At 39.8% G+C, this 26840-nt stretch overlaps 1 protein-coding gene across 3 annotated transcripts; it reads right to left on the minus strand.

Annotated features, from left to right (window-relative positions):
- Positions 1-780: 780 nt before the first annotated feature.
- Pdcd2l (programmed cell death 2 like) lies at positions 781-26422 on the minus strand. 3 transcript variants are annotated; one of them, XM_063252563.1, is made up of 8 exons: positions 26263-26422; positions 25974-26140; positions 25793-25853; positions 23322-23695; positions 21601-21711; positions 14456-14604; positions 11946-11994; positions 781-957 (listed from the first exon to the last, which is right to left on the minus strand). In XM_063252563.1, the coding sequence occupies exons 1-7, from the start codon at positions 26368-26370 to the stop codon at positions 11951-11953; spliced, it is 1014 nt and encodes a 337-aa protein (XP_063108633.1). In that variant the 5' UTR covers positions 26371-26422; the 3' UTR covers positions 781-957; positions 11946-11950. The 3 variants fall into 3 exon arrangements, with proteins under 3 accessions (XP_063108633.1, XP_003467244.1, XP_013005241.1); XM_003467196.4 differs by lacking the exon at positions 11946-11994; XM_013149787.3 differs by lacking the exons at positions 11946-11994; positions 21601-21711.
- Between the last annotated feature and the right edge of the window lie 418 nt (positions 26423-26840).

Below are 26840 nucleotides of genomic sequence, written 5' to 3' on the forward strand. Positions count from 1 at the left end.
GCTTCAGTCCTACAAACCAGGCCTCTGGGAGCCTCAGTCCCAGAATCTTCAGATGCAGACTTCTCTCCAAAGAGTGGGCGATGGGGAGGGGTGGCCCGGTGGCGCGAATCTGTTACTTCTCTCATAAGTCATACTGCATAGAAGCACTCTGCCTCATGCTAATCTGGGCTTCATGAATATACACAAATGGCATGTCTGCACATGGCAGGCAGGAGTGGATTTTTTTTTTACTGTTTTTTTTTTTTTTTTTTTTTTTTGGTTTTTTTGGCAGGAGTATTTTGATGGTGCTCTCGAGCAGCAGAAATAAAGGGTTGGTAACACTGAAACTGAACAAAGGTGGACAGCTAGATGGAGGGATGATAGCTGAGAGTGAGGGACCCTTCCTGTGATGCTGTGATGCTACAGGAGCAAGAGGAGAAGACACAGGAGAGAGGAGCATGAAAAGGGAAATGGGGTGAACCTAAGCAGCCACTGTCCCAGGTAGGGGCCTTGCGCAGCTAGATAGAGCAGGTTGACTGGTTTGGTCTGGCAGTATCCAGAGGTGACAGCAGGATAATGAGGAGTTTTCCAAGCTACCACTGTGACTTTTACTAGCTCCAGGCCCAGCACAAGAGCCAAAAAGTAAGAACGAAGCTTCAAAATAAGAATGCAAGCTAGGGTGCAGCTCAGTGGTATAGCACTTAGCTAACATACAGAGCCTGGGGTTCCATCCTCAGCATCATAAACCAAACCAAACCAAACCAAACCCTTGGGGTTAAAGTAAGATAAACACATGCAGGCTTATATATTGAAATTTGTTTTAATTTGTATAATAAAAGGAAAAGTTCTACTTAAATAGTAACTCATCTGGATCTTCTTGTATAATGCAATATTCTTCCATGGGAGTCTGATGATTCTGAGGCCAGCAACTCTTCTCACATGTGTAAACTAGAATTGTTCCAAATTCCACCAAAAGATCTGAAAGATACAACATATTCTGGATTTAGGAAAGAAAGTGTTAAAAAAATATAATAAAAATATGAATATTTACAGCCAGGAATGGTAGCTCATGCCTGTAATTCTAGCACTTAGGAGGCTGAGGCAGGAGGACTGCTGAGAGTTCAAAGCCAGTATGGGCTACAAAGTGAGGTCAAGGCCAGCCTGAACTACATAGCAAAACACTGACCCAAAATGACCCCCCCCCTCCGCAAAAGAGCTGGGGCTGTGCATGGTGGCACATGCCTGTAATCACAAGGCTCTGGAAGGGTATGACAAAAGAACTACAAATTGGGGCCCAGCCCGAGCAATTTAGCAAGACTAGTCTCAAAATCAAAAATACTGCTGGGCATGGTAGTGCATTCCTGTAATCCCAGCACTAGGGAGGCTGAGGCAGGAGGATCATTGCAAGTTCAAGACCAGCCTAGCATACAAAGTGAGCCCAAGGCCAACCCTAACTGTATAGTGAGACCCTGTCTCAAAAAGACCAAAAACAAAAAAAGGGCCAGAGATACAGCTCAACAGCGTAAGTGCCTGCCTGGCTAAGTTCAAGGTCCTGAGTTCCATTCCTGGTAACAAAAAAAAAAAAAAAATCAAAAATATAAAAGGGTTGGGGATGTTGCTCAGTGTGAAGACCTTGGGTTCAATACTTAGCACACAGACACAACAGCTGGAGATGTAGCTCAGATTTAACCCCCCTGGGTTAAATCTCTAGTACCTCTAAAAACAAACAGCAAGCAAAACTATCATAATGTACCATGTCAAAATTCCTTAGGGCCCAGGGATGTAGCTCAGCGCCACAGCACCTGCCTGCCTGGCAAGCATTGAGGCCCTAAGTTTGATTCCCCACCCCCCAAAAAAAACTCATTAGGGAAGTTACCATTAAAAAAATAGTTATGCAGGGCCAGGGATTTAACACAGTGGTAATAGCTCCTGCCTGGCAAATGCAAGGTCCTGAATTCAATCCCTGGTGCCAAAAAACAGTCATGCAGTCATGCACAGTGCTACACAACTATAATGTATCACTCTGGAGACTAGGTAGAAGAAACAGCCTTGGATTCTATTTCCAGTACAACAAAGGGAAAAAAAAAAAAAAAAAAAGGAGTGAAGGAAGATGGCAGCAGAAAAAAATAGCCTCTCCAAAAGTCACCGTCCAGATGCTGGAATATAGCATTGTGAGGAAGATAAAGAGGAAAGTGGTCCACTGGGCCCAGCAAGAATCTGAAGTGTGAACTGAAACCTACAAAGAAAGTGAAAAGAAAAACTTCAAAAAAGAACATGGTAGCCGGCGGCACCTTTTCCCTGAGATGAGACTTACTGCATGAAAGGAGTTGTTCAAACCTGCAAGCACACAATCGTAGTGACAGTTATGGCTGGTGACCCTGGAGGCCTCTGTAGAGAGACATGGCAGTAGAGAGGAGCAGCAGACAATAGTGCAGAGCCCTTAGTTTTCCAGCAGCAGAGAGCAATTGGCTGAAAGCCATCTTGGAGACAGGCCAGCTGAGCTCAGAACCCAGAACTGCTGCTGGCTCCATCCAGCAGTTCCCAGCTGGAAAGACTCATGGAAATTGCTTGGGCAGCAGAGCCCAGTTGTCTGCTCTCAGGACTGGTCTGCTGAGATTATCCACCACCCCAACAAAAAGCTACTGCTGGCTTGCTGGTATAGATCGGCATGAAATTGGACTCCGTTTCCAGGCTGTCTACTAGTGAAATCAGAGAGAATCCTAGAAGCAGATTGTTTTTCTTTTTCTCTTTCTCCGTCATTGTTTTTATTTGGGTGTGAATGTGGTTCCTAACATCTTTGTGGTTCTAGTTCTATTCTTTCTCTTATCTCTTTCATCTCTCTTTTCCTTCAGTATTCTGTACTAGTTTCTCAAAGTTGGCATGATTCCCCTTTTGTCCTCCAACCTTTCTTTTTTTTTTTTTTATTGGTACCGGGGATTGAACTCACGACCGCCTGCTTGCAAGGCAGGTGCTTATGCCACTGAGCTAAATCCCCAGCCCAACCTTTCTTTTAATCTCTTGCTCTTCTTCCACTTCTCTATTTTCTCCTTATTCCATTTTAAATTTTAACCCTGAAGGGCAAAATTGACACATTAAGGACTTATATACTGCATATAATTTTCTAGCTTGCTTTATATTTTGTTATATAAACATAAATCTTGTTCATAAAGTTAAAGGTGGCAAATTAAGAGTTAGCTTAGTTTGACATTTTCTAGCCTGTCTTGGATGTTATGGTACTACTTACTATAGTCAAAACTGACATAATTGTTCTAAACAGCTGTAGAAACAACACGCAATTGAATGAGGCTCCAGAAAAAATAAAATCAGAAATAACCTCTCAGATAACTACAGAGATACCAAAATATACACCATGCTTAGTGATGTTAGAGACAAAAAAAATAGATGAGCTTAAGAAAATAATGGAAGCTGAGTATATGAAAGAAATAGAATCCATAAGGCAGATTCAAGTAGACATCCAGGAGAATAAAAACTCCAGTGAAACTATTCCAAGCAGATTAGGCCAATGTGAGGACAGGATCTCAGATATTAAAGTCAGGCTCGTAGTGAGTGATCAGGAAAAGAAAGATTTCTCAAAATTAGTGGGGAATCTTGAGAAATTAATCCAGCAGCTGCTAGATGAGACAAAGAAGAATAACTGAACATTGTCTGGGGTTAATGAAAACGCAGGAAATACCACAAATGACATTAAAAATTGTTCACAAACATCATGGCAGAAAACTTTCCCAGGAGAGAAAAAGAATTTGACATACAGATAAACAAGGCATAAAGAATTCTATTCAGCAATGATCAGAAAAAATCTACAGCCAGGCATATTACAAGTAAAGATTCCAGACAGTCAACACAAGAATAGAATCTTTTTTTTTTTTTTTTTTTGGTACTGGGATGGAACTCACGACCTTGCGCTTGCCAGGCAGGCACTTATACCACTGAGCTAAATCCTCAGTCCCAAGAATAGAATCTTTTCTTTTTTTCCTTTTTTTTTTTTTTTTTTTTTTTTGTATTTTTACCAGTACCAGGGATGGAACTCATGACTGCCTGCTTGCAAGGCAGGCGCTTATGCTGCTGAGCTAAATCCCCAGCCCCCCAAGAATAGAATCTTAAAAGCTGTTAGAGAAAGAAAATAAATCACCTACAAAGGAAAGCCCATTAGGATCTCAGGTGACTTCTCAGCACAAACTCTGAAGTCAAGAGCTGAGGTACTCCAGGTTCTAAAGGAAAACAACTTTTAACCCAGATTGATGTAACCCACAAAATTATCTTGCAAAATTGATGGAGAAATAAGATACTTTCATGACAAAGAACATCTGAGGAAATTTATGACCACTAAACCAGCACTCCAAAATGTTCTGAAGGACATTCTAGAAAGAGATAATAAGGACTACAGCTCCATGAACCCCAACAGAAAGATTCCACCAGGAAAGGCAAATAATTAGAGGAAGAGAAAAAAAAAGTAGTGGAGGAGCCAATAACAGGAAAATTACATGACAAGGATAAATCAATATACATCAGTAGCACACACCTGTAATCCCAGCACTTGGGAGGCTGAGGGAAGAGGAATGCTGAGTTCAAGGCCAGCCTGGGCTACAAAGTGAGTTGAAAGCCAGCCTGAACTGTATATCAAGACCCTGCCTCAAAAGATTCAAAACAGAAAAAACATATCAGTTGTAAACATCCACATTAATGGTCTCAACTCATCAATCAAAAGACAGGCTGAATGGATCAAGAAGCAAGATCTAACAATATGCTGCATACCAGAAACACATTTAATTCAAAAAGAAATTCACATACTTCAAGTCAAAGGATGGAAAACAATATTTCATGTGACAAGAATCCAGAAAAAAGGACAAGTAGATATTCTATTTGCAGACAAAAATGAATTGCAAGCCAAGACTGTTTAAGAGAGATAAAGAAGGTCACTACATCCTCATAAAGGGAACATCCAAGAGAAACAGGTAACAGTCATAAATACATATGCAACAAATACCAGTGTGCTCAACTATATAAAACAATTACTAAACCGGCTCGCCTCCCAGGTAAGTGGCTGTGGTGTGGCAGGCTGTAGCCGACTCAGGGAGAGAATCACCAGCCACTCCCGAGATCCACACCATGTTGGAATTTAGGGTGCTGGGAAACCAAGCAACCAGCTCTTCTCCCCTGGTAAGCGGCTGTGGCTCAGCAAGCTGCAGCCGCCCTAGGGGGAGAACCACCAGCATCTCCTGAGATCCACACCATGTTGGAACTTAGGGCACTGGGAAACCAAGCAATCAGCTCACTTCCCTGCTAAGCAGTAGTGAGCCTACCTGCGCATGGGCTGAGAATCAAACATCCCCCCCTCCCCCCCATCAGCAAATGGGAGCCAGAGATCTGAGCATCTCTTGGGAGGTTGACCACATGCAATATAGCAAATAAGGGGGATTTCCTTGCTGATTTGCTTTATTCTGATTAATGGTATTGCTCTATTCAATATTCTGTTTTGATAAATTCTATAATGTTCTGCATTTCATTTTATTTTGCTATACCTGATTGAAAGAACAACTATTGTGAAGATAACGAGATATACTGTGGTACCTATTACTGATATGCTGGTAACCTGCTGTGAAGTTTTGTACCAATTTCACTACACTGTCTAAATTGGCTTTGTTCCATCTTGTTCTGTTGTATTTTACTACCTTCAAAATAAAACAAAATAAAAAACAAACAATTACTAATAGACATGAAAAACCCAATGAGCCTTAATTCAATTGTATTGGGAAACCCAATACTCCATTGTCACAAAAAGACACATCAACTGGGCAAAACTCAACAGTGAAAGGAGAACTAAGAGTTTTGAACAAATGGACTTAGTAGATGTCTACAGTGTTCCATCCCACAACATCAGAATGCACATTCTTCTCAGCTGTACATTGGACATTCTCCAAGATACATCATATACTGGCTCATAAAACATGCTTAAGTAAATGCAATGAAACTGAAATTATCCTATGAATACTATCAGCCCACAGTACAATGAAACTGGAAATCCATGGCAAAAGAAACCACAAGAATTTCATAAACACATGCAAATTAAATAACACCCTAATGACCAACCAATAGGTCACAGATGAAACTCATGAAGAAAGTTTTTACAGTTGGTAATTACAATACAACATACTGGAACTTGTGGGATACAATGAAAGCAGTCTTAAGAGGGAAATTTATAACAGTAAATACTCAGATCAGGAAACAGAGAAAGTACATATAAACAATTTAATAATGAACCTCAAACTTCTATAAAAGAGCAGACTACACCAAAAGCACGTATGAGGGAGGAAATTATAAAGATCATAATAAAAATTAACATACTGGAGACTAAAAAACCAATATAAAGAATCAATGAATCAGAGATGGTTCTTTGAAAGATTAAACAAAGTTAACAAATCTTAGCCAACCTTATCAAAAAAAGGAAAGACTCAAATCCATGCAATTAGGAATGAAAAAGGTGAAATCACAACAGAACTTGCAGAAATCCAGAATATCATCTATACCTACTTTGAAAAATTGTATTCTAATAAGATGAAAAATACAGAAAAAATAGACAGATTCGTAGATACATATGAATTAACAAAGCTGAATCAAGAAGATATAAAAATCCTAAATAAACCAATATCAATCAATGAAATTGAAGATGTAATTAAAAGCTGACCAATAAAAGAAAGCCCACACCCTGATGGATTCATTGCTTAATTCTACAAGATATTTAGAGGAGATCTAACATCACTAGTTCTCAAACTTTTTAATGAAATTGAAAAGGAAGCAACACTTCAAAATTCATTCCTGGAATCAAGCATTACCTGATACCAAAACCAAGAAGGACCCAACCAAAAAAAAGAATTACAGGTCAATTTCCCTAATGAACACTGATGCAAAAATCCTCAATAATATACTGGCAAACAGACTACAGCAAGTTGTCAAGAAGATTGTACACCATGACCAAGTGGGATTCATCCCACAGATGCAGGGATGTTTCAACGTATGTAAAGCAATAAATGTAATACATCACATTAATGGAGCCAAGGAGAAAAATCATATGATCATCTCAATAGATTCAGAAAAAGCTTTTTGACAAAATCTAGCACCCATTCATGTCTTTATCTCAATCTGATAAAAGCCCTTTATGACAGACCAACAGCCAACATCATACTAATGGACAAAAGCTGAAAACTATCTCTAAAATCAGGAACAAGAGAGGCTGGGGATTTAGCTCAGCGGCATAAGCGCCTGCCTTGCAAGCAGGCAGTCGTGAGTTCGATCCCTGGTACCGATAAAAGACCAAAAAAAAAAAAAAAAAAAAAAAAATCAGGAACAAGACAAGGATGCCCACTGTCTCCACTCTTAGTCAACACAGTCCTGGAAACTTCAGCTGGAGCAATTAGACAAGAGAAAGAGATAAAAGGAATAAAGATAGGAAAGGAAGAAGTTAAACTATCATTATTTGCAGATGACATGATATTCTACGTATAAGACTCCACATAAACTTTGTCAAAAGACTATTATATTTAATAAGCAAATATAGTAATGTAGCTGGATACAAAATCAACACTCAAAAATCAATAGCCTTCTGGTACACGAATAACAAACTCACTGAGGCAGAAATCAGAGAAACATCTTTCACAATAGCATCCACAAAAAAGAAATACTTAGCAATCAATGTAACAAAGGATGTATAAGACCTCTATATTGAAAACTACAGTACTCTGAAAAAGGATATTGAAGAAGATATTAGAAAATGGAGAGATATCCCATGCTCTTGGGTAAGAATAACCAATATAGTGATAATGGCCATACTTCCAAAACTGTCACACAGTTTTGCAATCCCAATCAAAATTCCAATAGCATATCTCACAGAATTAGAGAAAACAATTCTAAAACTTATCTGGAACCAGAAAAGACTTAAAGTAAAGGCAATCCTAGGCAACAAAGTCAAGATGGGGCATCACAGTCCCTGACTTCAAATTGTACTATAAAGCTACTGTGATAAAACCAGCATAGTACTGGCAAAAAAAAACAGACCTGTAGATCAATGGAACAGATTACAAGATGCAAAAACAACTCAGACACACTAAGCCACCTTATCTTTGACAAAATTGCCAAACACATTCACTGAAGAAAGCTACAAAAGTGCTAGAAAAACTGTTTCTACACATGCCAAAGATTAAAAGTGGACCCATATCTTTCACCATGTACTAAGCTAAAATCAGAATGGATCAAAGTTCTTAATATTAAAACAGAAACAAATCTGCTGGAAGATAAGAGTAGGTAAAACTCTTGAAGACATTGGTGTAGGCAAATATTTTATAAACAAAATCCAAATTGCACAGAACTATCACAAAAAATCACCAACTCGATCTCACCCTATTAAAAAGTTTTTGTACAGGGGCTGGGGGTTTAGCTCAGCGGCATAAGCACCTGCCTTGCAAGCAGGCGGTCGTGAGTTCGATCCCCGGTACCGATAAAAATGAAAAAGACAAAAAAAAAAAAAAAAAAAAAAGTTTTTGTACAGCAAGAGAAACCACCAACAGAGTAAAGAGACAATCCACAACATGGGAGAAAATGTTTACCAGCTGTACCTCAAACAAAAGATTATTATCAAGAACATATGCAAAACTCAAAAAAAAAAAAAAATCAGTCCTCCTAGATTCAAAGACCCAATCCAAAAATAGACATCAGATGAAGAAATATGAACAGCAAATAAATATGTGAAAAAAAGTTCAACATGTTGGCCAGGGATTTGGCTCAGTGGCATAAGTGCCTGCATGGCAGGCATGAGGTCATGAGTTTGATCCCCAGTACCAAAAAATAAAATAAAAAATAGAAAATGTTCTATATCACTGGTCTTTGGAGAGATGTGAATTTTAAAAACCACTGAGATTTCACCTCACCCTGGAAAGAATGGCTATAATCAAGAAACCAGGGCTGGGGATTTAGCTTAGTAGCATAAGCTCCTGCCTTGCAAGCGCCGGGTCATGAGTTCAATCCCTGGTACCGATAAAAAAAAAAGTTCAAGAAATCAACCAATAACAAATGCTAGAGGGCCTGTGCAGAAATAGGAACCCTTCTCCACGGTTGATAACAATATAGACTGATGCAACCACTGTGCAAATCAAGGTGGAGATTCCTCAAAAAACTAGTATTGGAGGTCCCATTTGACCCAGCTATTTGCCGTCTCAGTATCTTCTCAAAAGAATTAAAAACATCATACCACAGCAATATATGTGCACCCATATTCACGGTAGCACAATTTGTAATAGCTAAACCTTGAAAACAACCTAAATGCCCATCAACTGAGGAATGGATAAAAAAGATGTGGTACTTTCATACAATGGAAATAGTAAGTCATAAAGGATAGACTGGAGACTTTTATAGGTAAACAGATGCAATTTGAGACCATACTCAAAAGTGAAATAAATCAGACACATATGTTAAACATTGTGTTGTCTTACTAGTGTGAGAAGCTAAAAGAAATAACATTATGTGTATGAGTGTATATATACAGATATATAAAAAGGACAGTCTGATTTCTCTGAGTTCAATGAAGAGAAAGATCTGTGCAGGTATTGTCTGAACAACTGAATGCAGATATCTTGCGCTCTGAGTGAATAATTGGAGGATGACAATATGCAATGTAATTACTAGTGTTGCTCCCTAATTGACATCTTTTGAAATTTTGTTTTCCTTTTTTTTTTTTTTTTTTGTTTTACCTTTTTAAAATAAAATGGATTTAAAAAAAAAGAAAAAATGAAAATAGCCTGTGGTTCAAGGGTGAAACAGCAGGATCACTTGAATCCCAGAGTTTGAAACCAACCTGAGAAACATGGCAAGACCCGGTCTTATAATGAAGTAACATAACATAACGATCATAGGAATAAAAAAATAATTGCTTTGCAACAAGACAGAATTACTATGGATTACTACAGAAAAAATTCCACGAGTATACATCCAAGCAAACTGAAAGTACTTCACAGTACCACTATTTACCATAGATAATACCAATGAGGTTGACCAATAAGTAAAAGGGTAAAATAAGTGAAAGGGTAAATAAAATAAGGCATGTATATACATACAATCAAATATTGCGCAGTGCTACACTAATAAAAAGTCAAGGGTTGGGGCTGGGGATTTAGCTCAGCGGCATAAGCGCCTGCCTTGCAAGCAGGCAGTCGGGAGTTCGATCCCCGGTACCGATAAAAAGGAAAAAGACCAAAAAAAAAAAAAAAAAAAAAAGTCAAGGGCCACTGATATAGCTCAGTATCACAGCACCTGCCTGGCAAGTGCAAGGTCCTGAGTTTGAGTCCTGATACCAAAAGCAAATAAATAAAAAATACACAATATAGTTGAACCTTGACTCACAATATTTAATGAGGTAAACCAGTTTAAAAAGACAAACACTGGCTGGGGATGTAGCTCAGCATCATAGCACCTGCCTGGCAAGCGTAAGGTCATGAGTTTGATTCCCATAAGAAAAAAAATAAAGACAAACACTATGATTCTACTTATTTGAAGTACCTACAGTAGTAACCATTCATAGGAACACAAAATAGAACGGTGGTAGCCAGAGGTTGGGGAAAGCTGAAAGTACTAAAGACAACCCAGTGCCTGTGCAGTGAGACACATCCCCATCCGTTTTCAAGTTCTTAATGGCTAAAGAATACTTTTTTTTTTAAATCGGTACCACGGATCGAACTCACGACTGCCTGCTTGCAAGGCAGGTACTTATGCTGCTGAGCTAAATCCCCAACCCCAAGAATACATATTTTAAGCCAGGTCTGTTGGCACCTACCTGTAATCTCAGCGCTCAGCAGGCTGAGGCAGGAAGATCGCCATGAATTCAAGGCTAGGCTACACTGTATAGTGAGACTCTATCTCCAAACAAAAAAACTATATAGTGACACCCTATCTCCAACAAACAAACTCCAAAACTAAAACAAAACAAAATAGAACAAAAAAACTATAAAAAAAGAATCTGTGCTTTAAGAAAATATTCTAGAGATTGATTATAAATAATACGATAATACTTTAACACTACTAAACTTCACATTTAGAGTCGGGGATACAGCATAGAGGCACAGCACCGCCTGGCAAGTGCAAGGTCATGAGTTCAATTCCCAGTACAAAAAAAAAAAAAAAAAAAATCCCAAAAAACTACACACTTTAAAATAATGAAAATGTGGGGGCTGGGGATTTAGCTCAGCGGCAAAAGCGCCTGCCTTGAAAGCAGGCAGTCGTGAGTTCGATCCCCGGTACCGATAAAAAAGGAAAAAGACAAAAAAAAAAAAAAAAAAAAAACCAAATAATGAAAATGTTAGATTTTATATCGTGCATTTTTTGGGTTTTGATAGAAGAGGTTGAACCCAGGCCCCATGCACAATAGAATGCATTCCACACTGAGCTACACCTAGCCCTTATGCTTTTCTACCCTATGCATTTTTAAACATAATTAAAACAAAACAAAACAAAACATGACACCAAAATTGAAGAAAATTCCCAGGAAGCAAAACAAATATTAAAGAGAAACAACAACAACAAAATAACAAAATGTTATATACATGTACCAACTCATGATTAATATAATCATTATACACTGCAAACATACATTAATAAAGCTTTAAAACTTCAGGAAAAAATACAGGATTCAAATAGAAAATCTCTTGTCTGAGTATCAGAAGTTTGAGTAAAGATGAAACAGGAAAAATGGAAGAGTACTAAAGGTTTGGCACAGTGGGAGAGTACCTGTTTAGCATGTGGGAAGGTTTGAGTTTGATCTCTAGCACTAAAAAAAGAAAAATAACAAAGCAAGAAGGAAAAACAATTTTTAAAAACTGAGTTTCTGTCAGTCATGGTGGTTCATTCCTATAATTCTGTTACTCAGGAGGTTGAGGCAAGAGGACTGTCAATAGTTTCAGGTCAACCTGGGCTACATAGTGAGGTCAGAGCCAATCTGGAATACACAGCAGGAATCTGTTTCAAAAAACCAAAAAATAAATAAAATTTTTAAAAATTACATTATAGCCAGGTATAAGCGTACACACCTTTCTTTGGTTGGTTTGGTTTTTGTTTTTCAATTTTTTGAGGTAGGGTCTCACCCTATAGCCCAGGCTATCCTCCATCTTGTGGGGATTCTCCTGCCTCAGTCTCCTGAGTGTTGGGCTCAAACTTATATCCTCCAACCTCAGCCTCCCTAAAGTGCTAGGTTTATAGGTGAGTGCCACCATGCTCAGCTCAGAATAAATATATTTTCAAACTCATATGATATTTAAAAATGGATTTCCTAGCCAGGCTCAGTGACCAATCTCTGCACTCTGGGAGACTAAGGCAAGAGGATCACAAATTCAAGGCCAGACTGGATAACTAAGTGACACCGTATCTCAAAACTAAGTACTGAAAAATGACTATGGACTGGGCATAGTGGCACAAACATGTAATCCCAGCGTTTAGGAGCCAGGAGCCAGGCATGTCTGCAATCTCAGCATGTAGGAAGTTGAGGCAGGAGGACAGCTGTGAGTTCAAGACCAGCCTAGCTATATGCAATGAATCAAGGCCAGCCTAAACTACAAACCAAGACTGTTTCAAAACAACAACAACAACAAAAAAAACACAAGACCAAAACAAAACAAAACAAAAAAAATTAGAAAGATCTAGGAATATAGCATGCTGTGAAAGGCCTTAGGGCTCAATCCCTAGCACTACTTAAAAAAAACAAAACAACAACAACAACAAAAAATTCTTAAGCATCAGGGTGGTATTATCAGTAGATGCTGGGAACATTTAGGAGGTGGAAGATATAGGGAGGCCCTTAAGTCTGGTGACATGATCATCATAGAAGAGAAACAGTTCATGCCAGGCAGAAGGTAGCAAAACAAACAAGGGATCTTAACTGCTGCTTTCTGCATCTTTTAAAGTCTAACTATGCTACTGGGATTAGGGTGATATCAAACCAACCAGTGAACTGATTTAATCCTTAATCCTAGCACTGCACCATGAGTCAATCACACACTCCTGATTCAGCTCTGAAAATGCCCCACGTATGACTGCTCGAGGGGACATATAAACAAAAGCAACGGTAGGACCGAAAAGAGATCATGAGACTTTTATCTTTACACACTAACTGGCTCAGATATTCTGTTATGGTATGTGATGCTGGACAAAGACAATATACCTTTTTTATAAAAATGTTAAAGAAACCTCTGGTAGAGGATAAGGCAGAAGGACTGCTGTAAGCTTCAGGCGAGCCTGGGCTACGCAGTAAATTCAACCTCAACCGAAACTGCATAGTGAGATGCTATCTCAGAAAACCAAACCAAACCAACACAAAACAAAAAAACCATAATTTTTAGAAAGCAACATAATTATTTTTTACTTATGAGATGAGGTCTCAATCATGATATCCAGGCTGGCCTCAAACTATCTTCTAACCTCAATCATCCAAACTGGAGGGAAAACAGGCACATATCACTATGCTCAGCTAAGTAATTTTTTGAGTTTCTTTTTTTTTTTTTTTGGTCTTTTGACAGAGTCTTTGTAATTCAGCCTGTAATTCAGGCTGGCCTTGAACTCCCCACCTAGCCCAGGCTGGCCTCCACTTGTGGCAATCCTCCTGCTTCACCTTCTCACATGCTAGGATTACAGATGCGCATCACCACATCCATCTGAAACAATTTTTTAAAAATGATAGTACTTTTATTACACAGTAAATGTGATTTAAAAAATATAGATAGAAAATAACGTCTTTAAATCAACCTATTATCATTAGTGCATGTATTGGACTGTTGTTGTATTGTATTGCTGGGTTTAAAAAAAAAAAAACATTTAAGCCAGGTGTGGTGGCTCACACCTGTAATCCCAGTACTCGGGAGGCTGAGGCAGGAGGATTGTAGTGAGTTCGAGACCAGCCTGGGCTACAAGGTGAGCTCAAGGCCATCCTGAACTAAATAAATAGCGAGACCCTGATTCAAAAAGACAAAAAAAAAAATTTAGGGGCCAGGGATTTAGCTCAGTGACATAGACACCTGCCTGGCAAGCGCCAGGTCATGAGTTCAATCCCTGGTACCAAAACAAAACAAAAATTTTAATTCCCAAATTTCCTACAATATGCTATATTTTATAATTAAATAAAACAGGGGCTGCATATATGGCTCAGCAGAATAGCACCTCCTTGGTAAGCTCATGGTCATGAGTTCAATTTCAAATACAAAAATAAATAAAAGTTTTTTGTTTTAATGTTAATTCCAAAATAATGTCAGATATCCACAAACTAAAATTTAAAAAGGTCCTAGCACTCAGGAGGCTGAGGCAAGAGGATTGTTTCAAGTTTAAGACCCACCTGGGCTACAAAGTGAGCTCAAGGCCAACCTAAACTACATAGTAAGTCCCTGTCTCAAAAAGACACCTCCCCCCCAAAAATTAATAAAGGGCTTCTTACCTGAATTAGCACTTCTGAGCATGCTGACTAGTGCTGGCATAAGCTGAAACTCAAATGTCCTTTGGCCACCACAGTGACTGCAGGCTGGAACCTCAGAGACTTCTGGAGTAGGGCAGGTCAGATAAAGTGGCTCTCCACCCCAGGAATATCTAGGAAGGGGTAATGAAGAACTCAAGCAGTCACATACATTTAAGACACATCAAGACAATGAGGTTGTCTCTTGCAAACTTACACTTTTGTACAACTATCATGGACAAAACAAGAGTCAGTCAAAGTCCCCAGATGCCAAAAACCTAGTAGCAATTATTTAAACTATAGCAAAATACCCACAGTCTCATCAATGCTTGACTCAGTCTCAATAAAGGACTGAAGTCAATACAGAACTGAATCAAATGAAAGGCACAGCCAAATGCAGCCCCACCTCAAGTGCAGATTAAATGGACTAAGAAATCCACCCTACTGACTTTCAGAAAAGCATGTCTTTTTAGGGAATAAATGTTTATTTCAGGGTCTACTGTTCTGCAACAGTTTCTGGCAAATAACAACAACAAAAAAAGATATGTAAAGGAGGAGGAAAATTTAACTCATGAAAAAAAGTAATAAACCTGGTGTGGTGGCACATTCCTGTAATCCCAGCACTTGGGAGACTGAGGCAAATTTGAGGTCAGCCCAAGCTATATACTAAGTTTAAGGTCAGCCTGATTTATATAGCATGTGTAAGGCACCGTGTTCCACCTTCAACAAAACCACAAACACCAAATAAAAAAGAGTCTGGATAAACATCAATCATATAAAAATTAAACCAAAGAAACCTTATATGGCCATATTAAAATCAGGCAAAATACTCTCCAATGAACAAATACCAGCAGAAATAAAATTGTGTCATAACAGGATAAACTTATCAGCTAAATAGAACAATTCCAAATATGCATCAAAATATCTTAAAACATCATCAAAACTCACAAGGCAGCAGGTGATTTAGCTCAGTGGCACAACCACCTGCCTGACAAGCCCAAGGTTGTGAGTTCAATTCCCAGTATTAAAAAAAAAAAAAATTCACAAGGCATAAATTGACAGAATTAAAAATTTAAAAAAATTATGTTCAGTTACAGGAGTTTCTTGTTTTGGTGGTGTTGAGGATTACATCTAGGGCCTTGTACATGAGGATTTGTGGGTTTTAATATTGCTCTCTTAGTAATTGGTAAACAAAAGGAATCAGTAATAAAACCTGGTGTTCCAACAACTGGATATACAAATGGGAAAAAATTTTACCCACTTATATCACATATAAAAATTCACTCAAAATGGATCACAGACTTAAATATCAATGCTAAAACTAAAAACAACACTTCAAGCCAACACAGGAAAAATTCTGTGGCTAAGTAGGTAGATTTCACAGGAAGAAATGGTATGAACCATTGGGCTGGGGCACAGCTCAGTGGCAGAGTACTTGCCTAGCATGCTTGAGACCAGCTATAAAAATCCCAACACTTGGCTAGGGATGGAGCTCAGTGGTGGAGTGCTTGCCTAATGTACATGATGTCCTGGTTCCACCACCAGTTCTATAAAACACAACCACCAACACCAAAAAAGTAATCCTCCTGTATCAGCCTCCTGAGTAGCAACACTTCTAGCTATTTTCATATTTTTGAGCATTATAAATATATTATCTACTGAAATTTTCAGGGTTTGTTTGTTTTTTGGTATTGGGGATCGAGCTCACGACCTCAAGCTTGTTGCCAGGCAAGTACTTATAGGACTGAGCTAAATTCCCAGTCTGAAATTTTAAGTTTTAAACAAAGTTGAAAAAATAGTTTACAGGGGCCTGGGGATTTAGCTCAGTGGCATAAGCGCCTGCCTTGCAAGCAGGCAGTCATAAGTTCGATCCCTGGTACCAGTAAAAATACAAAAAAAAAAAAAAAAATAGTTTACAGATTTTTTTTTTCTTTTGTCTTTTTGAGATAGGGTCTCTCTATGCAGTTCGGGCTGGCCTTGAGTTCACTCTGTAGCCCAGGCTGGTCTGGAACTCACTACGATCCTCTTGTCTCAGTCTCCCAGGTGCTGGGATTACAGGTGTGAGCCACCACGCCCAGTTCAGAATTTTTAATATTACGCCTTAATAAGAATAAATGTTTGGGGCTGGAGGTTTAGCTCAGCGGCATAAGCTCCTGCCTTGCAAGCAGGCAGTCGTGAGTTCGATCCCCAATACCGATAAAAAGGAAAAAGACAAAAAAAAAAAAAAAAAAAACAAGAATAAATGTTTTACTGAGACAAAATATACATGCTTTATAATCCTTGTGATGGTATTTCTTATTTGTTTTGTTTTAGGCCTGGGTATTGGGCCCAGAGCCTTTGCCCTTAGCTTTACCTCTAGCTATTTATTAAGACAGGGTTTTGATAAAACCCTAAATTGCAACACCTGCGCTCAACCTTGTGATCCTTCTGCCTCAGCTACCCAAGGTGCTGGGATTACAGGGTCTTTTATTATGGCTTTTAAAAATACACTTATGCAAATTGAAAGAGTAGATAAGATCCAAAAGTAAGTATATATTGTAAAATAGGAATAAACTGTTCAAAGGAAAGAGAAACTGGGGTGGGGGAAAGGAGGAAAAAAAGAAATGAGAAGCACAAAAAAATACATATATAAAGTAGTGAAGACAGTTAAGCCCCAGGCATAGTGACTCGCACCTGTAATCCCAATGCTTGGGAGGCTGAGGCAAGAGGATCATCGCAAGTTCCAGACCAGTCTGGGCTACAAAGTGAGCTCAAAGCCAGCCTGAACTGCATAGTGAGACCCTGCCTCAAAGACAAAAAAAAGGGGCTGGAGGTTTAGCTCAGCGGCATAAGCACCTGCCTTGCAAGCAGGCAGTCGTGAGTTCGATCCCTGGTTCCGATAAAAACGAAAAAAAGACCAAAAAAAAAAAGAAAAGAAAGAAAAACTCAGATGCTAGAATTTAACACCATGGAGAAGACCACGACCCAGGAAGAAACTGAGGAAAAAGAAAAAGAAAAAAAGAAAGGAAGGAAGGAAAAATGTGGACGAAAGGCTGGAACCAGACACACTGTCACTGGAGCCCATCCTGCACTGTGCTGGGAGTGCCTTGGAGTCAGGTGACTCAGTGTCGTGCTGAAGTCAGGGTAGCACCGAAATCAGGAATTGGTGAGCCCAAGGCCCTTGGCGGAAGGATGCGGTGCCACGGAGAGTGGAAACAATGTGGAAAGCTGCATTAACTCGTGGTGAGTGCTAGGTATTTGGTCCAGCAGAAGGGGTGACCAGCTGGATGACATATTGGAGTTGGGCAGGATGGACCTGAACCCGGAACCACAGTGGCATCAGGCTGCCTCTGGCCCAAAGAGGACTGATGGGATCTGCTTGGGCTGGGTCACGCCCCTGGTCAGGACCCAATAGCCAGGAGTGAAACTGTCCCGAACCTGTGACGTCAACATGGCACAGACTAATGTGCTGAAGGCACTCGCCAGTTGACTGGCTCAGAGAGAAGGCAGCCCACATCATCCCTGCGTGTACCTCAGATAACAGTAAACTGGAGAAGGCAGCAATCCCCTAGCCAGCACGAGACCTCCACCATATACCTGTCTGAAAGAATCCAGAAACATGACAAGAGAAAGAAACAAGAAAAAGATTCCAGCTGCTGACCCAGGGAAAATAAGTCCAGGAGAGGTCAATACAGAAGAGATCAAGGGCAGCAATCATGCAATATATATCGGCCACAGCATAAAGAAATACCTTTATGACCTCATAGACAAACTTAAAACTGAAATTCTAATTCAAGAGAGGCAAAATATACAAACATTAATAAAAGAAATGCTAAGCCCCTCTCAAGAAGACACAGATGGAAAAATGGAGGAACCCAGAAAAAGAAACCTTTGATGAAGAACATAAACAAAATCTAGAATACATGAAACAGATCCAAAGAGATTACCAGGAAATTAAAAACTCCATTGAAAGCAGGCAAAATGCCTCGACAGAAACTAAAGTTAGACTTTCAAAACTTGAAGATAGATTTACAATGTGTGATCATGAAAGAAAAGATCTCTTAAAAATAATAAGGAATCAGGAAGTGACAATACAAAGGCTAGAAGATGACAAGAGGATCTATAACTTAAGAATATAAAACATGAGCGAAAGCCTGGAGTGGTGGCTCATGCCTGTAATCCCAGCACTCGGGAGGCTGAGGCAGGATCACTGTGAGTTCCAGACCAGCCTGGGCTACAAAGTGAGCTCAAGGTCAGCCTGAACTGCATAGAGAGACCCTGTCTCAAAAAGACAAAGAAAAAAAAAAAAAAAAAAAAAAGAGCAAAGAAGCAGGAGTAAATACAAATGAATTACAAAGGCTATTCACAGAAATAATTAAGGAAAACTTCCCAAGCATAGGAAAAGGAAATAAATGAGGCATACAGAACTACAGCCAGCTACAACCAAAACAGAGCTATACCCAGACATATAATAATCAAGATCCCAGAAAGTCATCACAAGAACAGAATATTAAAAGTGGTCAGAGAAAAGAAACCAATCACCTATAAAGGAAAACCCCTTAAAATCACAACCGACTTCTCGACACAAATTATCAAATCAAGAAGAGCTTGGAGCAAAGTATTCCATGCTCTGAAAGAAAATAACCTCTAACCCAGATTGATGTACCCTGAAAAACTGTCTCTCAAAATTAATGGAGAAACAAGATGCTTCCATGACAAAGAGGAACTGTGGGAGTTCGTGACCATCAATCCAACCCTACAAAAAATATTGAAGGACATTCTAAAGAGAGAGAAAAAAATCACCAGGATTCCAGCAACAGTAGCAGAGAGGCCTCAATGTACAGGCACACAGTGGAATGAAGGAGAAAAGTAAACAACCAACAGCAGATGGCTCTGTTTAGTTTGATTTTATTGTTTCAGTCTGTCTACTCATACTAGATTTGAGAGCACAGACAGCTATCCCCAAAATAGCAGGATATAGCCAGGGGCGAAACTGTCCCGAACCTGTAACTATCCTTAATTTCCTATTAACTTAAACTGAAGCCCTATATTACTCACACTGTCTTACTATGACTGATCTTATTTGAATCTGGTTTGTTAGATCACTGTTTTGTCTTGACTGATTTTATTTGAATTTGGTATGCTAGATAGTATCAAGTCTAAGAGTAGAGGCAACTACTCTGAAGACAAGATGCGATAGGATACCCATTCCGGGTTGATTATTAACTGCTTTTGAAGTCCTATAATATCTCCAATGTTTTATTTTTATTAATAATGCTATGTTGAGGGGCTGGGGATTTAGCTCAGCAGCATAAGCGCCTGCCTTGCAAGCAGGCGGTCGTGAGTTCGATCCCCGGTACCGATAAAAATGAAAAAGACAAAAAAAAAAAAAAAATGCTATGTTGAGTCGGGCATGGTGGCTCACGCCTGTAATCCCAACACTCGGGAGGCTGAGGTGGGAGGATCATTTCAAGTTTGAGACCAGCCTAGGCTACAAAGTGAGCTCAAGGCCAGCCTGAACTGCATAGCGAGACCTGTCTCAAAAAAGACAAAAAAAAAAAGCTATGTAGTACTATGTTCAATTATATTATATCTGATGATATAGACAATTCTATTGAAAATAAGAAGAGACATCATAGTAACTTGTAGATCACCTAGTATTGTGGTTTTATGTCTTTTTTGTTTCATGTTTTTCCAGGAATTTGTTTTGTTGTCTTGTTTTGATTTGTTTTTCCCTCTAATACAGAAAGGATATGGGGCCGGGGGTTTAGCTCAGTGGCATAAGTGCCTGCTTGGCAAACGCGAGGTTCAATCCCTGGCACCAAAAAAAAAGAAAAGATAGGTATACATGTAGAGATTCACACATGTGTAGAACTTCTAAACAGTTTATGAGAATCGATTATATAATGCACCATGTAAAAAATAGATACTCTGAAGAAAAAGAGACAGTAAGATACCCAGTGCTAATTCCATAGCATCATGATATAAAATCTAGCAATACTATTAGTCTCTGTCCAGAGTGATATTAGTCTGTTTTCTTTTTTTTAATTTCAATATACGTAAAGATATGGACAACCATTTCAAAGAGAATGAAAGACACTATGGCAGTCATTGTTGACTTCTCTATTGTCTGGTCTTGAAGACCTAAAATGCCTTCATCATCCTGTTCTGATCAGTTTAGTACTATTTTGTTCGGTATGAATTCACTGTGTGTGAAGATACCGACAACTATTTGGAGGAAAACGAGACAATATGATAGGCAGTGAAGATCCCCAATGGTATTGCTTTGAAATCTGTGTTTCTTAAATTGTTCTCTTATCTGTTTTATTGTTTAATTCTATCCTCTTTAAAATAAAAAAATTAAAAAAGATAACAATATACAATATATTAACCATTGTTACCCCATTGTTTTGTAATTTTTTTCCTCTTTAAAATTTTAAAAAAACTATACACATATATACATACCTAAATACATTTTTTTTTAAAAAGTGAAAGTAATATCTTAAAATCTAAGCAATAATTTTGTCTGGGTTTGGGGAATATTGGACTCTTGGTTTTGTCATTATACTTTTTTCCTATTTTTTTTTTTTTTTCTGAGGCAAGGTCTCTTTATGTAGTTCAGGCTGCCTTGAACTCACTATATAAGGCTGGCTTCAAACTCATGGTGATTCTCCTGCCTCAGCCTTCCAAGCACTGGGATTACAAGTGTGTGGCATCATATCTGGCTCCAGCACCAGTTACTTTTGTAACAATAAATAATGAAGGGACTGGGGATTTAGCTCAGTGGCATCATAAGTACCTGCCCTGCAAGTGCGCAGTCATGAGTTTGATTCTCAATACCAAAAATAATAATAATAATAATAATAATAATGAAAGAAAATGTTGGGCTACCCACTGCGGATCTTCTGTCTCTCTCAGACAGAAGCTTTCTTTCCCTCAGTAAACAACTGCTACTCTTAACCTCCACTGTTCCTAGTATGTGTTCTTCAGTTTTAGAGAGCATGAACTCAGCATATCAGACATCTAGCAGATTTTATTTATTATTTGGAGGTCCTATCTTATGCGTCCCTATACCACTGAGTTTATTCTCTTTCACCTAATTATATTTGTTATTAAATTTGAGAATAGAAAAAAAAATGTTCCTCTTTTACCTTAAAATCTGTGCCTGACAAACAGCAATTCTCTTCATGAATTTGTAAAACATCTGATCTCCACTTTTAATCTTGGTCTTCTCATACTTTTCATCACCATCACTTGAAAAACTTAAAAAAAAAAAAAAAAAAAAAAGCAGAAATCACCAGTAAGTGTGAATATCCAGAGAACTACATAACAGCTGGGGACTTAGCTCAGTGGTGTAAGCACCTGCCAGGCAAACATGAAGTCGTGAGTTTAATCCCCCGTACCCAAAAAAAGGGAAAAGAAATAGAGAATTACAGTATTTAGAAGAGGAAATAAAATGACTTTCTTTTAAAAAGTAAGTTTAAAAATTTAAAGCCAGGTGTGGTGGTGCACCCCTGTAATCACAGAGGCAGCAAAATCACCTTGAGTTCAAGGCCAGCAATAAACTAGGCATTTGGCACACGTCTGTGACCCCAGAACTTGGAAGGCTGAGACAGAAGATCGCCACAGTCTGGGTTATATGGCGAGTTTGAGGTCTGCCTAAACTACATAGGGAGATTCTTTCGCAAAAAAATGAACACACAAAAACAACAACAACATTAGCATGTGTTCAGGTAGTCCCCACTTGGTTGTTTTGTTTTGTTTTAGGACAAGTCTCACTATGTAGCCTAGAATCCATGATCTTCCTACCTTGGTCTCCAAAGTGCTGAGATCACAGGCATGCACCACGATGCCTGGCCAGTCAGGCAATCCCTTTTAACATTATTCTGAAAAAGCCTACAAGTGAGAGAGCCCTGGATAAAGATACTAAGTCATCTCTCCCAATATCCTGTTTTAATTCTATCATTATAACAATAAAAGTGATCATTCTTGCTTTGGTTTATGAAGCCATTTAAGATCTATTCTCTCACCTGACTCCCAAAATTGATAAAATGGAGAAGAGAGATATCATTATCCCTACCATTTTATAGGTGAGAACCAAAGATGTAGAAGGGCCTCAAAGGTCTTGAGCCACCTATAAAGCCTCAGCCAAAAGTCAATAAATAAACAGCATTTTTCTGACTCACCTGTCTCCATCATGAAATTTAAAAACAGAGCCAGGAGGGATAGACAGGCATGGAATTCCAGCTACTCAGGAGGCTAAGGTAGGAGAATTATAGTTCCAGGAAAACCTGGGCAACTTTGTAAGACTCAATCTCAAAATAAAAAATAAAAAAAGGCTGTGGATGTAGCTCCATGTAAGATCCTAGGTTCAAGTTTCAGTACCTCAATCAATCAATCAAGGCAGGCTGGGAATGTAGTTAAGCACTCCCTGGATTCAATCTCTGGTAAAACAAGCAAAAATCATTTAAAGTAGAATATGTGGGACAAAACAGAAAAGGGAACAGAGATGTAGCTCAGTGGCAATGTTTGTCTAATATGTATAAAGCCCTCTTGGATCAATCCCCAGCACTGAATAAAAGAATATTAGAGATACAGCAAATGCATCTTCTGTAAATACTTGGCATCTTTAACTTTCTGCTTATCTTGATTCCTTTTCTTGAGGGCATTTATGTACACAGTCAAGTGTTTTGAAGTTCCCTGAGACTGGCTGACAAGGAGGATGTCTCCTTTTCTTAGCCAACAAGAGTGAATCAAAGGGTCTTACCACAGGAATTCTCCCCGGAAGATTTCCCAGGCAAAACCAAAGGGTACCTACTGTGGGGGGCTTCCTGACCAAGTCATCTTTCAGCCTCAGCACACATGCTCTCACCTATGAGAAATCAACTGGCCCATATCAACTCCTTCTCTTTGTTGGTAGTCCTTTAGAAGGCAATAGGCATGATCTAGACTAGCGAAGTCTCTGTAGTCATCCTCATCTACGACACAAATGTAGTAGGGCGGGAACTGCAGCATCACAGTAGAAGCAGCCATCCCTTCCCCTGGAGGTGCAGAATGAGCAGTAGACAGAGAAGTGTCCTGTAGATGGAGGTCTTGAAGCTGAGCAGTCCAGTCTACATCTTTGGCACTGTTAGAATCATTTCCAAAACCCAAGGTAAGGTGTGGTGGAGGTACCTCCTCACTGTCACTTCCCCAGTCGTCTGCACCTTCACACCAATTCTCAGCGGCATGATCATTTTCCCAATTCTGGAAAAATATCCAATACATAAGGTCTAAGCATATTTTAGTGATATCATCTATTCCTTTGGCTTTATGCCAGCCCCTTCCCCGCTGGCACACTCAGTTCAACTTTCCGGACTCCTATCTACTCAAAAGCATGTCACAGGTAATTTGAATCTTTTGTCTTTTCAGGGACAGCATAGCAGATTCAACACATGGTTTCTTCAACCATGCAATTTAAAATCTTTCTTTTGTGTTTCATGTATTGCACAGATTGAGGGGTTTTTTGTTTTGCTTTGTTTTTGAGACAAGGGTCTTGCTATGCAGTTCAAGCTGGCCTTGAACTCACTTTGTAACCCAAGCTGGTCTGGAACTCGCAACAATCCTCCTGCCTCAGCCTCCTAAGTGCTGGGATTACAGGTGTGCTCACACCCACACACAGCTATCACACAGATGGAGAGAAGAATATCCCAGACTTTTTGACAACTAGGGTTTCAGATATGATCAGAGGATTGCTAACCAAGTCCTCCAATGAGTAACAATCTTGAGACAGCAAAGTAGAAAGAAATACCAAGATGCCAAATTAAGGCCTTAGATCAAGGCTTAAGAATCAACAGTTCTGCCAACAAGGGCAACTTCCAGTTTATAAGACTACACTTAAGAAGGGGCTGGGGGTTTAGCTCAGCGGCATAACCACCTGCCTTGCAAGCAGGCGGTCATGAGTTCAATCTCCAGTACCGATAAAAAGAAAAAAGAAAAAAAAAGTGTAAAAAAAAAAAAAAAAAAAGACTACACTTAAGCTTCCTGCCTGCACAAAATATTGCCTGATAGATAGGTTGGTTCTGATGTGTTGCTCTGGAGGTCATTTCTGGAATAGCCTCCTTCAGCCTATTTAAGCAGTTAATGAATATTTAAGTGCTTGTGTTATATTTCTCAGATGAAGAGTTACAAGTGTTCCCCTACTAGTAATTGAACCCTGAATCCTTGTTATTCCTTGTATTGCTAACATTATGCCTAGCACATATACTCAGTGCTTAGGTAAAGACCTTAACAGCCCTAATTAGGGGGGCTGAATTTTGTTTTGTAGTTACCAACCTCCCTGACTTTTCAATTCAATAAACTTGAATTTTGTCTTATTAAATACCTTTGTCATAAAGGTACATATGAGCCAAGGATGGTGGCATGTTCCTGTAATACCTATACTTGGGAGGCTGAGGCAGGATTGCCCCGAGTTCAAGGTCAGCTTGGGGCACATAGTGAGTTCAAAGCTAGCCTAAGCTACACAGTAAGTCCTTGTCTCAAAAAGTGCATATGTTCATATCACATTAACTGTACAAACTATAATAAACACATATATGAACTACACACAACCATACACATGTACACACCTGTGCATTTTCCCAGGAGGAAAAAAAAAACACAGTAAATTATGTGACCCAAGACCTTCAGTATTCCAAAAAATACATATAAAGGACCAAGGATATAGCTCAGCCGCATAGCACCTGCCTGACAAGCTCGAGGTTGTGAGTTCGATTTCAGGTACAAAAAAAAAAATCTTCCAATATAGGGGCTGGGGATACAGCTCAGCAGCACAGCACCTGCCTGGCAAACACAAGGTACTGAGTCTCCCCCGCAACAAAAAGACCTTCGGTGTAAATTGTAAGCTCCTAAAACTTTTCATGGTTTCAAAGAGAAACACCCATTTCTACTATACTGCAAAAACCATGGTTTACAGCCAGGTGGCCCATGCCTGTGATCTCAGCACTCTGAAGGTTAAGGTACAAGGATGTTGGGGAGTTCGAGGGCAGTCCTAGATACATAGTGAATTCAAGGGCAGCCTGAACTGCATACAGCGAGACTCTGTCTCAAAAAGTCAAACAAACAAAAACCCACAGCTTAAAAGTTTGTCTTAACAACCAACTTAAGGCAGATGTCTTGTGCTCTGGGTGAATGATGTGGGGATGACAATGCGCAACGTATGTACCCCCTGACTGATGTACTTTACAACTTTGTTGTAGTTTTTTTTACCTATGAACAAAATGGATTTTTTAAAAGTTTGTCTTAAATGACATTCTGGAAAATACCCTCTACTCTTTTGCAAAACGTAACATCAAACCACTTTACCTGGGCGTCCTGTGTCTGTTTCTCTCGCACCTCCAGACACTGGGAGCGAAACACCTTCCAGCTTCAGAGCAAAAACACGCCCGTGAGTGCTTCACGCTGCAAGTCCCAGCCCCACGCGCCTCCCCAGCACCGCTCGCAGTGACATCCGGGCGGCTCCTACCTGCGAGCCTTCGCTGCCTACCTGCGAGCCCCGTGGTCGCCGCACGTAGGGCGGGCGCAAGCGAACACGTGCAGCTGCCGATGAAATGGGGAGCCTTCTAGGGGACAGTACACCTGCACGACGAGGGCGAGCGGCTGCCTGCAACGCGCACACTCCGGCCTTGGAGCTGCCAAGTCCGGCAGGACGTCCTGAGGAGGGGTGTGAGACGACTGCTTTCGGACCCGGACTCTACCCCAGGAGCCTGCCCACTTGCTCACTGTGTACCCTTCCCCAGCACCCGCCGAACCCTGGCTCCAGCGCCTATTCTCACCGGAATGCCGCCCAACTTGCTAACCGTCCAGGAACCCGGCCCTGTGGGGCTGCCGTGTACTGCCGAATCTCGAAGCCCTAACAACACTGGTTTTCGAAAGGCCGCCATGACAACAGGGTGCGCAAATGAAAAGAAACACTACGGCAACCAAGAGGGTGCACTTCTCTGCGCACGCGCGCTGTCACGTCACGAGAGAGGCTCCGCCCCTGATTAGGGTCCGCTAGGGTTTACTGTAAAGCGCTTGCGCTTGTTTCGACTATGAAAACAGCTGATGTCACGGCGTTGAGACCCTAGATTCGTCAGGAATTATGTGCCTTTTAATGTCTTGCAAAAGAAAACACACGCCATCTCCTATGAAATTAGCCTTGCCAAAAGATAAAAGTTTTAGGCAAGATAATGGTATAACAAAAGGAAAACAAAATTTGAGAGGTAAACCAGGCATGGAGGTGCACGCCGGTAATCCCAGCACTCAGGAAGCTGAGTAGAGTTACTATGAGTGAGGCTGGCCTGGGCTACCTAGTGAGTTCAAGGCCATCCTGGACCACATAGGGAGACGCTGTCTCAAAACAAAACAAAGT

The sequence above is a fragment of the Cavia porcellus genome, unplaced genomic scaffold (assembly GCF_034190915.1).
Source record: "Cavia porcellus strain 051 isolate PalLab524CR breed Dunkin Hartley unplaced genomic scaffold, mCavPor4.1 scaffold_7, whole genome shotgun sequence".
In the NCBI taxonomy this organism is placed as follows: Eukaryota; Metazoa; Chordata; class Mammalia; order Rodentia; family Caviidae; genus Cavia; species Cavia porcellus.

What these genes read in the sequence shown, in the direction of transcription:
- Pdcd2l (XM_003467196.4), bottom strand. Translation starts at nt 26,370, where the DNA reads ATGGCGGCCTTTCGAAAACCAGTGTTGTTAGGGCTTCGAGATTCGGCA. An exon ending in GGCCAGTTGATTTCTCATAG is followed by an intron (nt 21,712 to 23,321) that starts GTGAGAGCATGT and finishes TTTTTTTTTAAG; the next exon opens with TTTTTCAAGTGATGGTGATG. An exon ending in TGTCAGGCACAGATTTTAAG is followed by an intron (nt 14,605 to 21,600) that starts GTAAAAGAGGAA and finishes ACCCCTTCCTAG; the next exon opens with ATATTCCTGGGGTGGAGAGC.